Source organism: Ailuropoda melanoleuca, chromosome 3 (genome assembly GCF_002007445.2).
Source record: "Ailuropoda melanoleuca isolate Jingjing chromosome 3, ASM200744v2, whole genome shotgun sequence".
Taxonomy (NCBI): domain Eukaryota; kingdom Metazoa; phylum Chordata; class Mammalia; order Carnivora; family Ursidae; genus Ailuropoda; species Ailuropoda melanoleuca.
This window is the reverse complement of record NC_048220.1, coordinates 67,399,594-67,422,017: the sequence shown is the minus strand read 5'-3', so window position 1 is coordinate 67,422,017 and position 22,424 is coordinate 67,399,594. Positions and strand designations below refer to the sequence as shown.

Here is a 22,424-nt window from a genome sequence, read left to right as displayed (position 1 = left end):
ATTTAGTTTGTGCCAATAACTGCGCTAAGTACTTTATATGGATTAAGTAATTAAACTATCACAACGACCTTCATCAGGCTTTATACCATCTTCATTTTCCTCTGAATTAAATGACTTTTTGCAATTCACACAGATGGTGAGTGCTGGAGCTGATGTTGGAACCCAGGCTTTCTAACCTGGAGGCCAAGCTCACCCCCACCACCCTACATGGTATCAAACCACCTCTGTTGTGGATGGAGTGAAAATAAGCTTTCATCCCCTTCAAAATACATTAAATAATTTTATACTTTTTTTTTAAAGATTTTATTTATTTATTTGACAGAGATAGAGACAGCCAGCGAGAGAGGGAACACAAGCAGGGGGAGTGGGAGAGGAAGAAGCAGGCTTATAGCAGAGGAGCCTGATGTGGGGCTCGATCCTATAATGCCAGGATCACGCCCTGAGCCGAAGGCAGACGCTTAACCGTTGTGCCACCCAGGCGCCCCAATAATTTTATACTTTTTAATTAGATTTTTCTGCAGAGCATCGTTGAACGATTTCCTTCTTTACAGAGAAGCCCAGTTTTAGGCAACTGAGTAAATGCCCAGCTTAGCAAAGCCAGTATATTAATGGTCATGTATGTTATTCATACAAGCCCACAAATATTTATTGATCAGTTGAGCACCTGGTAGGTTCACGGTAGGTTCTGGGATGCAGAACCCATAGGGAAGTGGCTTCAAAAAGGTGTGCTGTCCCACGTGAGTCCAAAAAGGAGAGATCGCAGGCTGATGAAGGGGCTCTGCCTGCACCAACTTGTGCTTCCTCCTCTGATTCAAGGCAACTGCTCTGCTTTTCACCAGAAGATCCAGAAGTTGTGTATGTCACTTCTGCTCACATTTACCAGCAAGGACTTGCCATGGGGCCATATCCGTTGCTTGGAGGATAAGAAATTCTCTAATGAGGGGATCACATGTGCTGCTAAACTCAGAGGCTCCATTATTAAAAGAAAAATGAAAGAAATAGATGTTACGGTTCAATCTGACACAGAAGCCAAATTAGGATCAGAAGGCCCCATGGTAAGAGTATAAAATAATAAAAATATACCCAGTTTATGCAAAATCCCCTAGACAAGAGAAGCTTTGAGAACGGACCCTGAGCCTGAGTTGTGGGGCCCGGGTGGCCCACAGTGGAGCTTGTGAGTGAGGAAGATGGAGTAAAATGGAGTCTCAGATGAATCGAGAGCCTGATTCATATATGACAGAGAGAACACTGGCAGCACTTGGGGAAGAGATTTGAAGGGAAGCAGGGAGACCAGGCAGAAGGTTCTAAGAATAATCTAGATAAGGAAGAGTGAGGCAATACTGGTAGGGATGATTTCAAGAACTATTTTAAGAATTAGAATCGGGGTTTGGGAGCATTTATCAGGTGGGACAGTCTAAATGGTGGTGGTAAGTAGAACTGTAATAATTAGAATTCACAAGATGTATGACTCTGTATTGGTTAAAGTAGGCTGAGCTGCTGTTATAAATGCACCCTTAAAATATTTAATGGTGCAAATGTAATAGAAGCTTATTCCTCACCCACGCAGTAGTCCAAGGCACGTGCTTCTGGTTGGCAGATGGCTCCCTTCCACGCAGTGATCCAGGAACTCAGGCTCCTTACACCTCAAGTCACTTTTAACTTGTTATATTTTAAGAACCACTTTTTATTCACTGGCATGTATAATAACAGAAATATTACTGTCATTGAATTTATAACAACTCCAAATTGAAAGGAATAGAGCAAACTAAGATTATAGAGAATATATTACGGATTATAGAAATACCCACGGAGGGGGGAACTTTCTGTGATAAATATCTCTCTGTGAGATATCTTCTGACTTTTAGCAGCATTCCCTTGGGAGTTCCAGAAATTGAAAGATTTCTGCCAAGTTTCACCAGTTTTCTACAGAAGATTTAACTTAGTTTTTCTAGAATCTTAGTGACAATTTCCTAGGCATATATAATCAACATATGAGGCGCTGACCCATTTTTTAAAAAATTACACTCATTATTTATCTAAAAAGGAGAAAAACAATAAATTTTAGAAATATTTTCTTCAAGTGTATTAATAAAACAGATCTTGGAGTTTGATGTGACAATGTTTAGTTTACTGGAATGTTCGTATATGTGGAATGGTTTGTTCCCTGTCAAATGACATGTAAGTGGAATCTTGTTAGAGATCCTTTACTCTCCTCAGAGAAATTTGGTAAATCCTCTCATTTTAAAGATCAAAAAACTATAGACAAGAGAGGTTAAATGACTCTGCTAAGACCACACTTCCTCTAAAAAGCAAAACTGACTATGGCAGATATTCTTTTCACCATAGGATTAATGTGAGTGGAGTCACAGAATCAGAAAGAAAGGAAGGGAAGGGAAAGGGGGGGAGGGAAGAAATTCCAGTCAGTGGAGTTAACTACGTTTAGTGTGACCCACAGATAGAAGGGGCTGAGGACTAAGAAAAGCCCATTGGAATTGGTGGTTAGAAGTTATGGGTTCCAAAGAAACAATTTCAGAAAAAGTATTGGGATAGCCAGAAGAAAGAAGATTGAGAGCAGCATGGAAACTTTAGGGTATAATTTTTTAATATTTAAAATAGAAAACACTTAATTTTTTAAAAAATTTCCTTCTATATGAGTTTTTGGGGAGTTATGATGGCTGAATAAACATAGTAATTATATACTGTCACAATTCCAGGGAAAACTGTTTCCCTTTGGGAAAAGGAAAAAAAAAAAGAGAGAGAGAATTGTGAATGCTGAACAACATCTATTGTGTCTAGCCAGTGCATTAATTACTGGTCAGAGAGGGAGCCCCCAGAGGCAGTGGGAGAAAAGCCCTTTGGAAAACATGACATCTAGGACACTCCTCTGTTGTGGCTGCTCTTATATCACAGATTAATATATAATTTATATTCAATATTGAAGCATATATGTCTAAAGCAGTGTGAAAAGAAACTGTAAGTGAGCACCACCCTTCCTCATTTTAGTCTACCTGTACTCCCCCATGTTATCGGGAAATTGCATATAGATACCCCTGTAATTTACGCCACATGTGAAAGGGAATTGGGCAAGCTGTATTTATCCCAAATATGAATGTAGAGTTTTTTCTTACATACCCTGGGCTCTGCATTTATAAGAGAAAAACAAGCCAAAAATTTACTCAAAAAAATCAGTAGCCTATTCCTGTCACGTATGCCTTCTCTCTACAATGTGTCTTGAAGTACCTTCTACTCTTCAAAGGAAGAAATTTACTGAGTTCAGCCCTGTGCTGTGTTTCATCACAGTATTGTTTCTAATTCATCTGTGTGCCGTATCATGTAACTTCATTTAGCCATAAATTTCAAAATCATTGGAATATTCATAGTACTTATTATGAAAAAAATGTTAGTTTATTCTCGCTTTATTACAGTAGGCCATATGCTATTAGAAATCTCTTGCATTTGAATTTCAATGTTTTTAGTTATTTTGCCCTATATAATATGTAGATTGTAGGGCATTCCAAATCTCCAACAAAAAATGAAGGAATGGGAGAGCCTAAGGAGATAGTTTTAATCCATAAATAAGGTCTCTATTTTGCAGATTTTTAAATCATTGGTGAAAAATAAATGTACATAAAGCTGTAACCTATTGCTCTGAGTATGCTTTGAAGATTGCTTTTACAGGCATCTTTCAAGTATGAAGGACATAGCTATACAATACACCCTTTCTTTGTTGCGTTTGGGCAGCAAAGACGGCTAGTTAAAATATCTGTAGAAAAACTAGTACCTTCAGGAAGGTGCAACTTAATTTAAATTGTTTTTAACTGTCTGCACTCAATATTTATGTTTACCTTTCTCTGTGGTCTTTTGCTCTCCTTTCTCTTCTTCCGGCTCCTCCTTTTCTCTCCCTACTTCTTATAGGAGACTGAGTTTCAATTTGGCATTGTTTTTGACTAGGGGTTAGCATTACTGAATGACGAGAGGTCCCCAAAACAGGACTAGCTGTTTCTGTTTCTTTACATACCAGGTTTGGGATAAGATTGATTGAAACTTGTTAACCAAGAGGCTCATTTATTCCGAGGAGGAAAGCCAGTATTTATATTGAAATAGCTCTAATACTGTTTCAAGGGAAGAGAATCTGCCACCTTGTGTATGCTGTGTTTGTTGCACACAAAAGTGGACCCATTCAAAGTTTTCTGTGTTAGACTGAAACGACGCTGCTAAAGGCTAAACAATCACACAGAATGTTGAAGAGCTCACCGGTGACCTGACTCAAAAAAAGAAAAAGAAAGAAAGAAAAAGAAAAGAAAAGAAAGTATAGCACTAGGGACATGTGTTCCTTAACTACGTGAGAAAACATTTTACACGCTCTCTAAATCTTTTTGAAACAATTTGATCCTAAGGTTCAGAAATAATTAATAATCCCTAGATCTAGAATACTCTAGAATTTTTAAAGCATAGAATTTATAATTATAAAATAAAAGGATTAATGTTGAATAATAAATTCTGAAGTTAATGCTATCTGCTAAAGTGCTTGTGTGAGGGAGTTTGCTCTTGAATATGACATTAACAATAAAACCCGAATTTTATTTTAGGGCTAACACATCCTAGTTTCTTCTCCCATACTTCTTTGCCCTGTTTTCATTTCATTAGTGTCATAGAAAATGTTTTAATGAGGGTCATGGCTCAGCTAATAATGGCAAAACACAAGTGGCTAGAAAATGCTTGAAAACCATAGAGCGTAGTAGCCTTAATTTTGAATAGAACCACTGGCCTCACAATTTGATAAGTTTTAGTGCCATCTTGTGGTTGAGTGCAATATTGCAACAAAGCCGCACTAACACATGAATTTAAGGAATTCTGTGGCCAAGCATATTTAGAAAATGCTGGTTTAGAACAAAATTAAATAGGTTCATTTTCTATCGCCTTTAAATAAGTGAATATGCACCATGATTCTCCACGAAGGGGTATGATGTGCAGCATTTTCCAGGCTTCTTTGACCATGGGGCTTATTTTTCTTAAGTGTATCTTTCTTTTGTTTCGTTTTTTTCTTTTCTTTTCTTTCCCTCTTTTCTTTTTTTTTTTCTTTTCTTTTCCTTTCCTCTCCTTTCCTCTTTTCTTTTCTTTTCTTTTCTCTTTTCTTGAGATTGAGAGCACTTAGTGTAGCAATTAATTCAAGCCCCAGCATCTTAGCTGTGTGATTTTGGAAAATTTACTCGCCTGTTTTATGTTGTAGCTTCTGCAACTGTAACCTCAAGATAGCACCAGAGTCATCTCTCAGGCCTGTTAGATGGTATGTTATATCTGATATAGTAAGTGTTCAGCACAGGATAGCTCAAGTGATCTGGATTTCCTCTTGTGATTTAAATTCTATCATTGAGCCCTTAGGAGTACCCAGTAGGACTCCAGGAACTGCGTGTGTCTAACTCTGAGGGAATTTTGACAGTTTACCTCGACAGCAGATGAGGAAAATGTTTCTAAGAAGGAGCAAGAAACAGGTTGTTTCTCAAAAGGATTTACTTTTGTGTGTATAGGCTTTTGGGCTGAACTAGTGGAAGTTTTGTCCTTTTACAGAATAGCTAAACCAAATGGAGGGAGACACTATTTAGAAACACAAGGCCAAGTTTCTTGAAATCACTTTTCTTGTGAAAGAGTTTTCTTTTTGAACAACAGAAACCGAGCCCTGTTACATCCTGAAATGAGTGTTTCGTGGTGATGTGCCAGAAAAAGCACTAACCAGACTGGTCTCCAGATGTGAGTTCTCACCTGACTTGTTATAAGCCACTTAACTTGTCCTGGTTTTCTCATCCGTAAAATGGAGACAATAGTAGACTCACAGAGACATACAGTGGTTAAACAAATAATGAGTGTGAGTGTTCTAGAGACCAAAGGAGGCTACTTGTAAATATCAGTATTATTTACAATATCTACTGATTATTCAACATATTTACCTGATAATTCTCTGAGGGTATTTTAGAGTAAAAGCAGACAATATGGGTACTTGGTCTTCCTAAAAGCTAAGTAAAAGGAACATTGCATCTGGAGTCTGAAAGTCTAAGTTTGCTTCTATCCTGTTACTTCTTGGCTTACTTGTCATGTGATTTGGAGCAAGTCACACTGCATCTCAGATTTTTTTCTCATCCTCCATATAGGGTGATCAGGTATGCTTTTACCAACATCTCAGAGGGTGCGTTTAACAGTACTCTGCACACGGTAAACTCTGTAATCATTCATTGACTCATCCATTTAACAAATACGGACCGAGTGCCTCCTCTGCCCCAGACACTGTGTCATGTGTCGGGGAAGAGTCTTGGCCTTAATGCAGGTCATAGCCAGTGGGAAAATTTACACAATAAACAGGTAGACATACAAATTAACCTATAAGTAACCTAATGTTTAGTGCTACAAAGAAAAGAGCAAATGCCAAGAGAAAGTAATAAAGAGAGGTTCAAATTGGGAGGTTAAGAAAGGCATCTCTGAGCAAATTATATTTCAGTCCAGGAGGATAATAAAATGTCAGCCAGGCAAAAGGGGAAGAGAATGGGAGGGAGGGACTTTTCAAGCAGAGAGGCTGGCTAGAATGTGCAAGAACTGGGAACAGAAAATAACTTCCAGTAACAGGATAGCTGGGACATACTAAGGGGCCAAAAATGGAGTTGGAGAAATGGCAAGTCCTGTATACTGAGTTACCACGTTTGGATGTTCTTGTAGACGTAGTTTAAAGCTGTTGAGATGTGTTAAGCAACCAAGGGAGAAGATTAAATTTGCATTTTTAAAAGGTCAGTCTGTCTCTCATATAGTGATTAATGGAGGGGGACACAGAAGATGTGGAGACCCCAAATAGGAGGCTATTATTATAGTAGTACAGCAAAGCAATCATGGTGGCTTAACTAGATTGGAGGCAGAGAAGATAGGTAAGGTGTTTTGGAATTTATCGGACTTAATGGTGTCCTGGGTACAAAGCATGGAGAAGAAAGAGGTATTGAGAACACTTTCCAGGTGTCTTGCATGAGCAACTGTCAAATGATGAAGTCATTTGCCTGACATGACAAAGCCTGAGGGAGGGGCAGTCTTAGCAGGAGAGAGGATCAAAACTTAAGTTTTGGACATCGTGGACTTTGGAATGCCTATTAGATATTCAAACGGAGGGGACAACAGTCAGCAGGAACAGAGGTCTGCCACCCATGCCATTAAGTCATTAATTCATTCAGTTATTCACCAGATGTTTGTTGAGGACCACCAGTATGTCTGATTCTGTACTAAGTGCTGGAGATTTTTTTAAAAAGGTGATCCAAGTGGTTCTGATATTATGGAGCTTATTGTATTTTAGCAGGTGGTAATAGTTACATAGATGAATTTCAAAATCAAAGACAATAACTTGATTTAGGGCGTGACTGAGAAATTTCAAATGGGTACGTGGATTTTAATAACCTCCAAATTTGTGTTGTAAAACCCTCAATCCCCAGGGTCCTCAGCCCATAGTTGGGAACCATTGTGTTAAAAATAGCAATTTTAAACAGTTTAGTTGCATTGACTCCCCAAAAGAATGCATTATAATGAGTAAGCATATAATAACCTGTGTTTATATTTATAATTTTTTTAAGTTTGTACCATTATGATAAAATCAAACTGTCAAAATAGGAGTTTCACAATGAGAAATTGAGATCATTATTTTATTATACCCAGGTCTAGGCATACAAAAAGCAAGGTATTATGTTTACTTCAGAACTGTGGAGCGTTTTAAGAAAGCTCCCAAATGATTAAATAAAAACTAAATCCTATAAGGCATTCCTTATATTTAGCATCAATATTTATGTGTCACTGCCATGAGTGGAGTGTTGAGAAGTGATACGGATAGAGAGCTTAAGGATATCAGCATCGTAATAGTAATGCCTAAAATTTATATCATGCTTTACCGTTTACAGACCCCCACTCACATTCTTCTTTACATCATATAGACTGTGGTTATCAACTATAGCTTCAGTTTAGACAAAACAGAAAGAATTAAACAAAAATTTTTTTAAAAGATTTTATTTATTTATTTATTTGAGAGGGAGAGAGAGAGCACGAGCAGGAGGCAGAGGGACAAGCCGACTTTCTGCTGAGCTCGCAGCCCAACGTCGGGCAGTTGCTTAACCCCCAGAGCCATCCAGGCCCCCAGCAAAATCTTATTATAAGGGAGTTGGGCCTTGTATAAAGATTTATTTCCTGGGGATGAAGAGTGTCACACTGGGATGATTTACTTGGGGATGTCTCTGATTCACCTTCTCTAGGAATCCTTAATAATAGCATAGACTTATTAGATCAATTGGCCTCATTCATAGGTCACAATGAGGAATGGTATGATATACATAGAAGTATGTCAAAGCCCTTGCCCCTTGCAGGTGTAGTGGAAAAAGCACAGGTGTTAGAGTCAAACAAGCTTGGTTGCAATTTTAACCGCATCTCCTGCTAGCTGTGTATTGTGAGCAACTTACGTGATCGCTTTGATTTTCTTTATCATCGTAGGGAGCTTGGGAGATGTGAAGGGATAATATGAAGTTTGCAGATTATGTAATAAACAGTTGTCCCCTTCCCCCCACGCCTTCCCCTGAGACCTCCATCCTTTCCTCGCATTCTAAAATTGCAACTTCTGAGCTAGAGAGGATGTGGGACCAAGGATGAAATGAAAGCCCAATTTGAGACTCACCTTTCCTTAAGCCCATCACTTTAGTCTAAAATTTGAGCAGCATATATAATTCTAAAATTAGTTAAGTCAGTCGAGATTATGGATCATCTTTTATAGTTGACCGGATGATACCAAAAGAAATGTCAGATTAATCTCTATCGTTTGTAATATGAATTAAATTTACATATGTAGTATACAATAGAGGTTTTTAATTTTTTATTTTATTTTATTTTTTAAAAGATTTTATTTATTTATTCGACAGAGATAGAGACAGCCAGTGAGAGAGGGAACACAAGCAGGGGGAGTGGGAGAGGAAGAAGCAGGCTCATAGTGGAAGAGCCCGATGTGGGGCTCGATCCCATAATGCCGGGATCACGCCCTGAGTCGAAGGCAGGATGCTTAACCGCTATGCCACCCAGGCGCCCCTACAATAGAGGTTTTTAAATACCAGAACAGGGTTACAGTATTAAGATTAGAATATAAAATAATAACAATAATTATTATTACTTAGATATAATAATAATTTATTACTACTTAGGTATAATAATTATTACTACTTTGATATAATAATTATTATTATTATTTACTGTCACTTTAAAATTTAAGGAAAAATTTGGGAAAAAACACGTAACCTTTATTTTCCCATGTGATAAGCTTTATTTAACTCTGATTCCTTTAAATACTTCCTGATGTTTAAATGAGCTAGTCTCTTGCTTCCCAACAAATAATGTGATTAACATGAATCAATCTCTCTCTCTCTAACAGGGACAAGTGATCCATACGTGAAGTTTAAAATTGGAGGAAAAGAAGTTTTTAGAAGTAAAATAATACACAAGAACCTCAATCCTGTGTGGGAGGAGAAAGCTTGCATTCTCGTTGAACATCTGAGGGAACCCTTGTATATCAAGGTGAGCCAGTTATGTTTTCCTCTAATGCAATGACATAAAACTCCCTGTTTAATGGTTTTCTATCATGTCTCCCTGTCTGATGAGATTTTTCACCACAGATAAATTCTGCTGTGCACAACTCTAATATGTTGATGGTGTGACAGAGAGGAGACTGAGAGGAGGGGAAGCTCGGGAGCATTTTTCTTCAGCACAGTTCTATTGCCAGTCATTTAGGAGGATTATGAAGTCCGTCTTCTGTTCGGTGCAGTTAACTGATTTAGTGCACTCTGGGAATGTAGAAAACATATCTCTGTGAAATCTAGCAAGAAGGAAAGCTTGCACAGAGCCCAGCCTTTCTGTTCAAGAATTCTATCAGGGCATCTACCATTACTGGTTGCAAAAAAATATTTTCCTTGGTAAATGAGAAAGGTAAAGATAAAAAGGGAGGGGTGGATTTCCTGTCTCTATTATATTACCAAAAATGGGGGGAAAAAGAATCTTTTTTCCCTCTCACTTGATATAGTTTAAAAAAAAGAAGAACTTAAGGAAATCATTGAAACCCTAATTCCTTGTTTTATTTCCCTATCTAAATTCTCTTTAATCCATATCTCTAGATACTTTTAAAAAAATCTAATTCATATCTATATGGATTCCTTTGTGGCTCCTATGTTCTGACTAACCATTCAGTGACCAAACTTTTTTCTGCTTTTACAATAATAACCACACCCCTCCTCCTTTTCTCTATATTGCACAACTGGCACATGAACCAAAAATCTCATATAATCACTCATTAAACAATCTCTAGGCATCCTCCTTCCCCTCAACTCTTCATTTATATTGCCTCCAGCTATTTCTCTTTTCCAAAAAAAAATAAATAATAATCAAGATTTTATTAAAATCATAGCAGAACTGGCTGGTCCAAAGATAGTGAGTTATCTCAATTGATTGTTCACAGTTACAGATCGAACTCATTCTACTCTTTCTCCCTTCTCATTACTGCACTTGACTAGTCTTTAAAAAAAAAAATCATAGCAAAACAGTTTATAAGATCGATGAAGAGAGAATTTCCTTAGTACATAGTTGTAAGTTTCTAGAAGTCATTATGGGAGAATAGATCCATATTTGCATAAGAAATAGTCTCAGGTGGACATTGGCTAAAGAAAATCAATTCAGTAGAATTCACGAACTATCTTTTAACATATAATGTATGATGGCATAAGAACTATTAATGTGGGTATATTCACAGCCAACCCTCCTCCCACCAAAGGGAAGATCTTCAGGTTCAGGGATGTTTTTCTTCCCTGCTCCCCACTTCCAAAGAGGAAGAAATATCTGCATGAGAAAAAAGGAAATGCCTTCATAATGAAGAACTGAGATAGAAGATGAAAATGGAATTTAAAAAAAAAATACCCAAAAGACAAGTGGGATGTAAAGGAAATTTTATTTCCAGGGAGATTTGGAAGAGATGAGTTAGAGCAGCTGCAACCATGGGGACAATGGACAGGAGAGAAAAGCAGATGTTAGTAAGGATTGCACTGGACCATTTGCATCTTGTTTAAGGTCCCATAGAGAAAAATCATGGAAAGAAAAGGATTTATTTTTACTTTTACTGTGAATCTGTTTCTTCACTGGGATGTTACTCTACAACGGAACCAGGTAGATCTCCAGTCTTTGAAAGGGTTACAAAATGAACTTCTGGAAATTACATTAGACGTTGGTTAGGTCCTTTTGCTATTCTCTTGGGCTTAAGAATGAGTATTCATCTCTGTAGAAACCTAAATGTCAAAATTCGTATTTGAAAAGGAATGACAGTAGTTTCAAAAACAAACAGAAATCTGAAGTACACAGAAAAAATGGTGGCAAAAATTTTTATTATGGTCTGAGAGAGCAAGAATGTGTACGTACATATCCTTCCACCGTCACGGAGCCAGTGATACTGCGTGCAGGCCAGAGGCCTTGGCTAACCCCACACTATAAGCTAAGAAGTTGGAGAGAGACCCTAAAGGTTGTTTTGGGTTTTTTTGTTTGTTTACCACTTTGAGTTTTCAAAGTATGACATCATATAGCCACAACTTAGCTTCCAACATACAGAAAAAAATACTTAGTGAATTGTAAAATATTTGACATTTTTGTACATTTCTACAAGTAAAATGATTANTTGTAAAATATTTGACATTTTTGTACATTTCTACAAAAGAAAAATGATTACGTAGGAATCACACTGGCTTCCCAAAAACTACGTCTACAAACATAAAATGACAATATTTTCACGTACTACTCTATGCTTTTAAATATGCTTTCATATTTTTCATTTGATTTTCATTTTCTGTGAGATGCATAGGGCTTCTTTTGAGAAAAATCTCTAACTTTTTGCTAAATTTTTTCCATTTTTTATGTTATCTCCCTTTTGCCTAACCTTGCAAACACAGAGACCTAAACAAAATACATTGGCGGAAATATTTTAGGTTACTAGAATTTCCTGAACATTGCAGTATTTTCATTGTCTCTACACAGCCTTGTGTGATTGACTAACTTGATTTTGATATGATGTCCATATCCTTCATGCTGGGAGATTAATCTTGCCTGAAAGATCTCTTAGGGACTTAACTGATTTTGTGATGACAGGTGATATGAAAATGCATCCATGTCCTGGATGGTTAGAAAATATTGTCTACAACCCTCCCATCTACAGTTAAAGGAAAAAGAAGTCCTTGTGTACCCTGTAATCTGATTTCTATCAATGTAATGATTACCAAGGGAAACAAAAGTCAGTTCTGAGCCAAGATTATAAAATTGCATTAAAGTTGCAATGCTTTTACCAATGCTAGAAAAAGCAGATTTTTTTTCCCCAGAAAGTCTTGGAACTGTCATTTTAAAAAACTAGACACANTCTGAGCCAAGATTATAAAATTGCATTAAAGTTGCAATGCTTTTACCAATGCTAGAAAAAGCAGATTTTTTTCCCCAGAAAGTCTTGGAACTGTCATTTTAAAAAACTAGACACATAATAAATAATAACATACTTTCCAACTGGTTGGAGTTCATATAGATTTTAATTTTAATGAGAATATTCCTTCAGCTCCAAATGACTTTACAGTAAGGGCAGGTGAAAACAAGTCTAGGAATGGACTTGAAATATATTTAAGGTAGTAGCAGAGGCTAGGGGTTTAAATGCAGTGCTGTTTTTTTAAAAGATTTTATTCGTTTATTTGACAGAGAGAAAGAGAGCACAAGCAAGAGGAAGGGCAGAGGGAGAGCGAGAAGCAGGCTCCCTGCTGAGCAGGAAGCCCAATGTGGGGCTCGACCGCAGAACCCTGGAATCATGACCTAAGTTGAAGGCAAATGCTTAACTGACTGAGTCACCCTAAATTCAGTGCTATTAGCTGAGGCAAGAGCCACTGGAGCCTGCCATAGTGATGCTCCTGCATGCATCTTAGAGAATAGGGTGAATTTAGTGTTCATTTCAGTTGAATTGAATTAAATTCTCTATTTTCATTTCACTGACACTATTATCCAAGGCACACAGTGAACACCCAGAGTTACAGGAGAAAATGTTTGTGTAAATTGCTGCTGCTTTGGCCTAATCATAGACTAGAAATCTGGGTATTAGATTCAAGTACTTTTCTAAATAATAGAAAGTTTTTGATAATCAGGAATGTGATTCTGTTTGGGGTCAGATTACTGTTTCTAAGACTGTTATTTTACCAAAATTGACAATTCCTTAAGTAACTCATAATTATCCAAGCTTAAGATTTGAAACTGAAAATTCCTTGGGGCGGTAGGGTATCGGTTAAGCATATGACTCTTGATTTTGGCTCAGGTCATGATCTCAGGGTGGTGAGATCAAGTCTTGCGTGGCTCTTTGCTCAGTGGGAAGTCTGCTTGAAGATTCTCTCTCTCTCTCTCTCTCTGCCCCTGCCCCCGTGCTCACACATGCACTTTCTCTCTCTCTGTCCAAAAAAAAAAAAAAAGCCCTTAAACATGGTTCAAGTTAAAGACCATATTGCTATCTTATGCAAAATTATTTCTCACTAGGTTTTAAGGGCCCTAAAAGAATGTTAGACACCAATGATCGTCAACCCTGGCTGTACCTCAGAATTGTCCTTAAAAGGTTTTGTTTTGTTTTTGCGNGCCTGCTTCTTCCTCTCCCACTCCCCCTGCTTGTGTTCCCTCTTTCGCTGGCTGTCTCTATCTCTGTCAAATAAATAAATAAAATCTTTAAAAAAAAAAATTATTTCTCACTAAGTTTTAAGGGCCCTAAAAGAATGTTATACGCCAATGATCATCAACCCTGGCTGTACCTCAGAATTGTCCTTAAAAGGTTTTGTTTTGTTTTTGCATGTGGTTCTTTTTGTTTTTTGTTTTTTTAAGAATCTAGATGTTCAAGTGTCTTCCCTAAAGACTTTGATTCAGGACCTCTGAGGTAGAATCCAATCTTCTGTATTTTTAAAACACAGTAGGTTATTCTGATGCCCTGCTTGGGTAGGGAGCCACTTTTCTAGAATTTTGTTTTTTAATTTTATTTATTTATTGGACAGAGAGAGACACAGAGAGAGAGGGAACACCAGCAGAGGAATGGGAGAGGGAGAAGCAGGCTTCCCGATGAGTAGGGAGCCTGATGCGGGGCTCGATCCCAGGACCCTGGGATCATGACCTGAGCCGAAGGCAGACGGGTAACGACTGAGCCACCCAGGTGCCCCACTTTTCTAGACTTTTAAATGGAAACAACTGAGTAATTGGAAAGAAAATGTTTCCAGCCCTAAACTACATAGCACCCAAACCAAATTATTCCANGGAATGGGAGAGGGAGAAGCAGGCTTCCCGATGAGTAGGGAGCCTGATGCGGGGCTCGATCCCAGGACCCTGGGATCATGACCTGAGCCGAAGGCAGACGGGTAACGACTGAGCCACCCAGGTGCCCCACTTTTCTAGACTTTTAAATGGAAACAACTGAGTAATTGGAAAGAAAATGTTTCCAGCCCTAAACTACATAGCACCCAAACCAAATTATTCCAAACTTAGATGTTTCTATTATCTTAGACGTTTTGTCTTGTGTGGTTCAATGATACTTCCTAAATGCATGAATCAAGAATCTCAACTATTTTAGACAGCAACAACAAAAATCAATAGCAAAACAAAACAGGGAAATAAACAAGTGTGACCGTACTTGCTTTTGGTTTATAGGCAAAGAACACATGAAGTTATTGAGTCTTGGGAAGATGGAATCTGTGGTCACATCTTCATCGTAACATTAACTACCATTATCTTGAGCACCATGCTAGGTGCCAGGCCTACTTTATCTCATGTAAACCTCACAATACCTGACAAGTAAATAGCCTCATCCCCATTTTATTGTTGAGTGAGACTTAGAGAGACTCAGGGTTTCCTATGTCCACCCAGGAATTATGCAACATAACTTCTTTTTTCCACTAAAGATGAATAATTGCAATGGCTGCAGTTAGGTTTTCTTTTCTTTGTTTTACAATGTCAATACTATAATTTAGAGTTTAATTATTCTTGTATAGTGAAACAATCATTTTGAAGCTGCCTGGGTATAAAAATAAGTTATGGACATATTTGACTAGAATCTTAGATCTTGGGTCACATTATGTGATCTGGATCCCTTTCCATATCCTATTCCCATTATGCCTCTTTATTCAAACGCCACTTTCTCTGATTGTCCTAAACATCTTCTGTAAAGAGCACTTCCCATCACTCCCATACCTTGATAGATTTTTCTCCATGGCACTTATTACTACCTAAAATGCATTTGTTTATTTTCTATAACCCCCCCATATGTAACCCCCAAGAAATCAGAGACTTTGTCTCATTCATTGTTGTATTTCCAGTGCCTAGAATAATATTTGGCACATTGTAGATGCTGACCAAATATTTCTCAAGTAACTGAATGAATAAATATGGTTTTGAACTGACAGGTGAAAACTCCCCTGAAGTCATAAACACCTATGGGCATTTCAATCATCTGAGCCAATAAATTCCCATTCATGGGAGGTGAGTTTTCTGCTACTTACATCCCAAAAGCGTTTTAGCTGGTGTACTCCCAGATGCAATTTTTCTTGGAAGACAATTGAATCAAGATGTTAAATAAATTCGTTGATTAGAATAAAACACGTGTTGCTCTAAACTCACGTGAGAATGAAGAGAGGTGTTATGGAGCCCAAGCAACTTTGATCTAATGTTACCTAAGGTTTCCACCTCTCCCAGGGGAGGCTCCATGAAAGCAAGGATCCCATCTAAACTGTTCGTGTGTGAATTCGCAGTGCTTCACTCACAAGTACCCAAGTCATAGTTGTTAAATTTAAATATGTTCTGTCCTGAACAGAGCATCTTGCACAATAGAATCTGAATTTGACCTCTTCCAAGCCCTGAATTTTGGGGGGAGTAACATAAACTTTTCAAGCTTCGGATTCCTCTTCTGAAAAATGGACACAACAATACCCTGTTCACTGAGTTGTGTAAGATATAAATTTAAAAATCTCCAAAATAGAGGCTCCTGGGTGGCTCAGTCTGTTAAGCATCAGCCTTCGGCTCAGGTCATGATCCCAGGGTCCTGGGATCGAGTCCCACGTTGGGCCCCTTGCTCAGAGGAGAACATGCTTCTCCCTCTGCCTGCCGCTCCCCTGCTTGTGTTCTCTCACTCTCTCTCTCTGACAAATAAATAAATAACATCTTTAAAAAAATTTCCATAACGTGTTTAATGGATAACAGTGTCTAACAGAGAGCAAATGTTGAATAAACATTAATCAGTGTTAACTGTGTGTGTTCTTATTGCAGTGGGGGTACGTTTCCCTATTTTCTCTCTTCTCTATGCTCTGTATTTCGGAAATTCCCCTAGAGCAATGCTCCTTCTGACAAGTAGTTTATAAAGCGTAGAACCAAGTAGCATAGCTAGTAATTTCATTAATGAATGGATTCTGGTGGTTCCATTCTTTCCCATGTGGATGCCCTTGCCAAGTAATAAGAGAATTAAAGTAAGCACCTAGCATCAGGACTGTAGGAAAGACCTTCACCATGAGAAAAAAGAGAGCTCGAACCTTCCATCACCTGGCTGGGCTGGCTCTTCTAGCCAGTTCATGGGATTCACAGCTCTCCACTGCATATGTCCACTCCAGATGGTCTCATGGATTATCAATAGAGTCCCCAAGATTTTAAGCTTCAGGGTGATATAGTTAGAAGAGGTTGCATGAGAGAAATTTATTTAATTTTTAGTGTAAATTTTATGTTGTAAAATACCCTTCTTCAGCCGCTTGCAAATACTGACGTGTCCTTTGCCTGAGATGTTGCACTATACTCATGTGATACGCCTCGGAGGAGATGACTAGAACTCAGAAGTGTAACTGATCAAGGAGAATATTTATTGCAGGAGTGCTGTGCTTTCTATAACAAATGTACTCCTGAAAGGTTGTATGTAAATCAAATGACTGTAAATTGAATAATTTAGAAGGCATTAGGGGAACTTATCACTTAAATAAATCCCCTTGTGACTCTTCAAATTTAAGAATCCTTTTGTAATGCAAAGTGTTTATCTTTTGTTTAAATATCAGTTTTTTACATAATAAGTTTGTTTAACTCAAAGTCTGCTTATTCTAGAGAAAAACCAATTATTCAGGCTGCTGTACATACTGTTCCCTCTCCTTCAAGCTTTCTAATTATTGAGCACGGTTGTGCTGATTTGGGCACAGGAGTGCTGGGCTGTGGATTCTCTCAGCCTCATGGATTCTCACATCCTGGAGGGTTCGATGGTCTGGTCCGTCCATTCAAGAGCTGGCTTGCTTGTCCATGCTTATTTACTGCAGTGTGCAATACAAAGATTTTACCTAAGAGCATCTTTCTTCCATCTTAAAATTTTTCCCTGACCTCTATTGTTATTTTATTCTTTTCACACTCTGTTCTTTGCAACATTTATCACAATTGGTAATTACTTAGCACCTGTGCACTTCCTTGCTTAATATCTGTCTCGCTCACTAACCTGTAAGCATTGACAGCGTCCACTTTGCTCACCACTGCTTACGCAGCACCTAGCATATTGGCTGGTACATAATTAATACTTAATCAATGTTGGTAGAGGGGATGAATAAGTAAGAAAATTAATAAATGGTTGGAAGTTAGCCAACTCCCATTTACTTAGAGTTTTTTGGACATGGCCCTAACTGATCTAGCCCTGAGCTGGTTCTCCAGCCTTCTTCCACTCTCTCCATTTTTCGCAGTCGGCTTCAGTCGCACTGGCTTCTGGATGACTCTTGCATATGCTAAGCATCTGCTGTTTCTTCTGGCTGGGAGTGATCTTCCCAAACTGGCTTAATCCTTCTCGTTATTTTGGCCTCTATGCCTATACTTCCTCCAAGAGGACTTCCTGGACTTCCAATCTAAAATAGCCACTCCCAACACACACCCTTAGATTTTTTTGTCCACAGCATTCATCACTGAACTGTATATATCTATTTGGGTTTTTATGGACCATCTCAGCTCCTATATGCAGGTCCCAAGAGATCAGGGGCGTTGCTTTCTTATTCATCATAGTATGAATAAGAACCATGAGAGGCATACAGAAGATACTGGATAAATAGTTTTGACAGAAGGAAGAAATACATTCTCTCTTTTCTTTTCCTTTCTGTTTGTTGCTGGTAGGGACATTAATATTATTTCCTAGTCTTGGTTATGATGATAAAAACTTAATTCTACTTAACTTTAATATGACTTTACAAAATGTTTTAATAACAACACCTCAATTTTTACTTTTTTGTATATTTAAAATAGCATTTTCCTATAATATCAGAGAATTTATCTTCAATGACTTGAAAAAGGCAGAGATTACAATTACATTCTCATCACCAGTAACCCACTATGAAAGACATATTTGTTGAATTTCATACCATCTTATTTTTCCTTCCAGTAATGTTAATAATATAGAGAAAATATTCTAAGCCTATGTTCCTCAGATTTTTGAAGATTTACTATATTTTATTTGATTTTGTTATTTATCTTCCTTAAAGTTCTATTTGGTATAAAATAGCAATTTTAAGTAGAAAACTAAAGGTAGTTTCCTTTGGTTGTTTTATGAGACGCTAACATTTCAAACAAAGTAATTTTTAAAAATATTAAGAAGTTTCATTGCTTTTGGTGACATAGACAACAAGTATTTTATAATCGAGATATTTTCATTTAAATCTTGTATTAGAATTATTTTTAATAATGTGTTGTCTCTTTGGCTTCTTAGGTGTTTGACTATGATTTTGGACTACAGGATGACTTTATGGGCTCGGCATTTCTGGATCTCACACAATTGGAGTTAAACAGGTAACTTTTGAACCATTATAATATCGCTACATCTTTTGAAGCTGGGCCTGTGTAATAGCAAGTATCCACAAATCTGGGGTCTAGTCACTGTTCTCTCATTTATTGTTGTGAGCCTTCCTGCTAGCCAGGCTTTTTCAAGTACATCTTTCTTATCTACGCAGTGGAAATAATAGCATCTTCCTTGACAATCTCATTCAATAACTACTCAGCAAAAACATTCTTGGGGGTGCCTGGGTGGCTCAGTCGTTAAGCGTCTGCCTTTGACTCAGGGCGTGATCCCGGTGTTCTGGGATCGAGCCCCACATCAGGCTCCTCCGCTGGAAGCCTGCTTCTTCCTCTCCCACTCCCTCCGCTTGTGTTCCCTCTCTCGCTGGCTGTCTCTGTCTCTGTCAAATAAATAAATAAAATCTTAAAAAAAAAAAACAAAACATTCTTGGACACCTGCTTTGTCTCTCAGCACTGTGCTAAGCACCAGGAATCTAGAGATAAAAGACACATCCCTTACTTTTCATATGGCTGGTATGGTTGTAGTGGGACATAAAGTAGATATTCCATGTTAATCAAAATTATTAATTTAAGAATCAGTCTACCCTGTAGGAAATAAAACATGTACTTTGCTTCAAAAACAGCTACTCTCTTATCACTTGAGCCCAGGTACAATCTAATTTTGCCATCACTGGTAATCCTAGTTTACCAAGGAGTGTCTCAAACATGGAGGAAGATTAGTTGTATTTTCTCAGTTAGATTAGTTCATCATTGCTTGACTCTTTGTAAAGTTATATAATTGTTACTAATATTAGTCATTCCTCATACCTAATTATGGGCTTATATTTTTTAAAAGGCATTTCAACTGAGAGCTTAGAATTAATACTAGAGAAGGGGAATATATATTTTAAAAGGGTCAAGCAGTGCTGAGGTAGATTGCAAAGGAAGCTGTGAGATCTTTGATGGTTCTAAGATGTATTAATGATAATGTACAGCATGTGGCAGGAATAGTGGAAAGCAAGAAAGCAGAGTAATGGCCGGATCACTACTTTATATTTTAAATGCAAATGAAGCACTGGGTGTTATACGCAACTAATGAATCATCGAGCTTTACATTGGAAGCCGGGGATGTACTGTATGATGACTAACATAATATAATAAAAAATCATTAAAAAATAGTAAATAAATAAAAAATAAATGCAAATGAAATAGAAATAGTAGAACCCCCCTCCTTATGTATTATAGTCAGCTACGTTTGACTACACTGATAGCTTGTTGGTCTCCCAATAGTCATTTTTGTCATGGACTGCACAAAAGAGCAGACTTTTCTCTACCTCCTGCATGTCCTCCCTTCCAACCTAGAGCTTCGTGCGGGCTGACCTAATGATAGAGTGGAGATGATTGCTGGCTCGCCTTCCCCACCACAGTGGAAGGACGTGTCCTAGATGATATTTTATGTAGTCCGTTATCATGAAAACTGAGCTCCAACCAGAATGGACTGTGATGTTCTTTTATAAAGGCCACAGTTATTTTCTCTGTAGACTTCTGCTAAAGGATATGCAAATTGCTGGATTTAATCACAGAGCATAAATTTCTCTTGTTTTCTATTAAAGATAAATCATTAATGAAAAATAACTTTAAATGGAAAAAATATGAGATGATTAAGAAAATAAAAAGAGATTAGATACAAGCATTTGGTGTTTATTTTGCCACATTACTTATTTTATGTATTTAACCATTCCTTCTTCTCAAAACCAAATAAACTTCCCAAGTCACTACTTTTTAAAATCACTAGCTGGTGTATACCAGTACATTCTATGTATAAATCAGTAATCCCTCAATGCAGATAAATGGATAATGGTAGTAGCCATGTAAATACTTATCCTTCTATATAATGCTTTAAGTTTTTGCTTTGAAAAAGATAATAGGTAATCATCATAGAGCAATTGCAAATGTTCTTCAATCTTTATCACATAATCATTATAAAAATGTAATGAAGTTTTTTCTATTAATTTTATATGTAATCGGTATAAGAAAATGAACCAAATCAAATTGTAACCCCATGTAAAAACATATATGTATGTATATTATATACATATATTCTATAATGCTTAACATGAATTTCTTAAAATAAAAGGAACAGATTATTACTGTCAAACCACAGTGATTAGTTGTAGGTAAATTGATAGTGGAGCAATTTGTATCACAACTATTATAATATGTATTATCAGTCTAATTTTTCATGTTTCGGTTCAAACCTCTGATGTCGGAAAACCGTTCATTTTTTTCCATAACATTATTCCTTGACTTGGCAAATTAAGCATCATGTGAGTCTCCTAGTATTATAAGATCTTAGCAATAAAAAGTATCTGAGGTTCTCAATTCTGGTTGTATGGGAAAATCACAAAAGAGCTTAATATAAATTTCTACACCCCACCCTTGATCTATAGAACTGGGGTCATCATGGTAGAATTGGGGAATATACACTTTTTAAAAGCTCCCCAATGGATTCTGATGTGCAGACAGGATTGAAAATTCTTATTTGGACCAGCTTTCCCCACCAAGTCCTCTCCCCAATACTAGACTCCAACTATATCATTTACTAATTGTTAAGCTCCCTGAAGATAATGGTGTTATCTTTGATCTTGACATCTGGTTTTTACCCAGAACTTAGCACTGTGTGTGGTAATTCATATGTGTTTAATACATATTTTGTGAATGAAAAGAATAAGTTACTAAGCAAGTAAGGGAACATCCCTAATTTGCCAACATTTGAAGATTTAAGTTCGGTATTGAATATTCCACAGTCCCTTAAGTTTACGGGGGGGGGGGAAAAAAAAAAAAAAAAAAAAAAAAAAAGGCATGAATCCGTTTATTCAACAAAATGAACCAAATCAAATTACATATAAAATATATTTATGTATATATCTCATATATATATACTATAAAACTTAACATTCATTTGTAGAAATATTTGTTTAGTTGAAACATGGAAACACAAGATACTACCTACCCATTATCAGTTGAATGTGTGTTTTGTGAATTTGGGTAATACTGAGTAATTCATAATCTCTTCCTCAGACATACATAATTCTAAAGCTTCCTAGGTATTCACCAACTCTTCTAAGTATTGATTTCCTTGTGTTTCTGAGCCTAAAAATTGTTTAGGCATAGGTTTAAACAGCCAAAACATACAGAAGCATTATTTTAAACAATGGAATCTGTTAAAAATGGTAACACATTTTTTAAAAATGATGTCTATGATGTGTATTAGGCAAATTACATTTTATCTTTTCCTTTTCCCCACCACTCTGTTTACTCTAAATCATGTAGTGGTCTGCAATGATCCTCATTTACTTGGTAACCTCAGATTTATAGAAAATAGCTGGCTTTGCTTTCTGTGTGTTTAGAGGTCCTGAGGAAAGGACTTATAGATTTCTCAATACTGTTATAGTTTCTCGGTCTTCTAGAAACCCAGGAAGGACTGAGATGCCTGCAGTGAACCCAAGTACACCCACTTGGTCCCAATTGATTGGATAACTTAATGCATTAATGATATTTCTTTTTTTTTT

The 22,424-nt window shown here is 37.1% G+C and overlaps 1 protein-coding gene across 16 annotated transcripts in view; it reads left to right on the top strand.

Annotated features, from left to right (window-relative positions):
- The window catches only part of MCTP1 (multiple C2 and transmembrane domain containing 1), a 508,366-nt gene that overhangs the window by 253,893 nt on the left and 232,049 nt on the right, over positions 1-22,424 (top strand). For all 16 annotated transcript variants that reach the window (XR_004624150.1, XR_004624149.1, XM_034656519.1 and 13 more), the window contains exons 3-4: positions 9,428-9,570; positions 18,788-18,867. Coding sequence is in view for 14 of the 16 variants with exons in the window: in XM_034656519.1 (XP_034512410.1) it covers positions 9,428-9,570; positions 18,788-18,867 (223 nt within the window). In the remaining 2 variants the exon portion in view is untranslated. The remainder of the gene's footprint in view (positions 1-9,427; positions 9,571-18,787; positions 18,868-22,424) is intronic.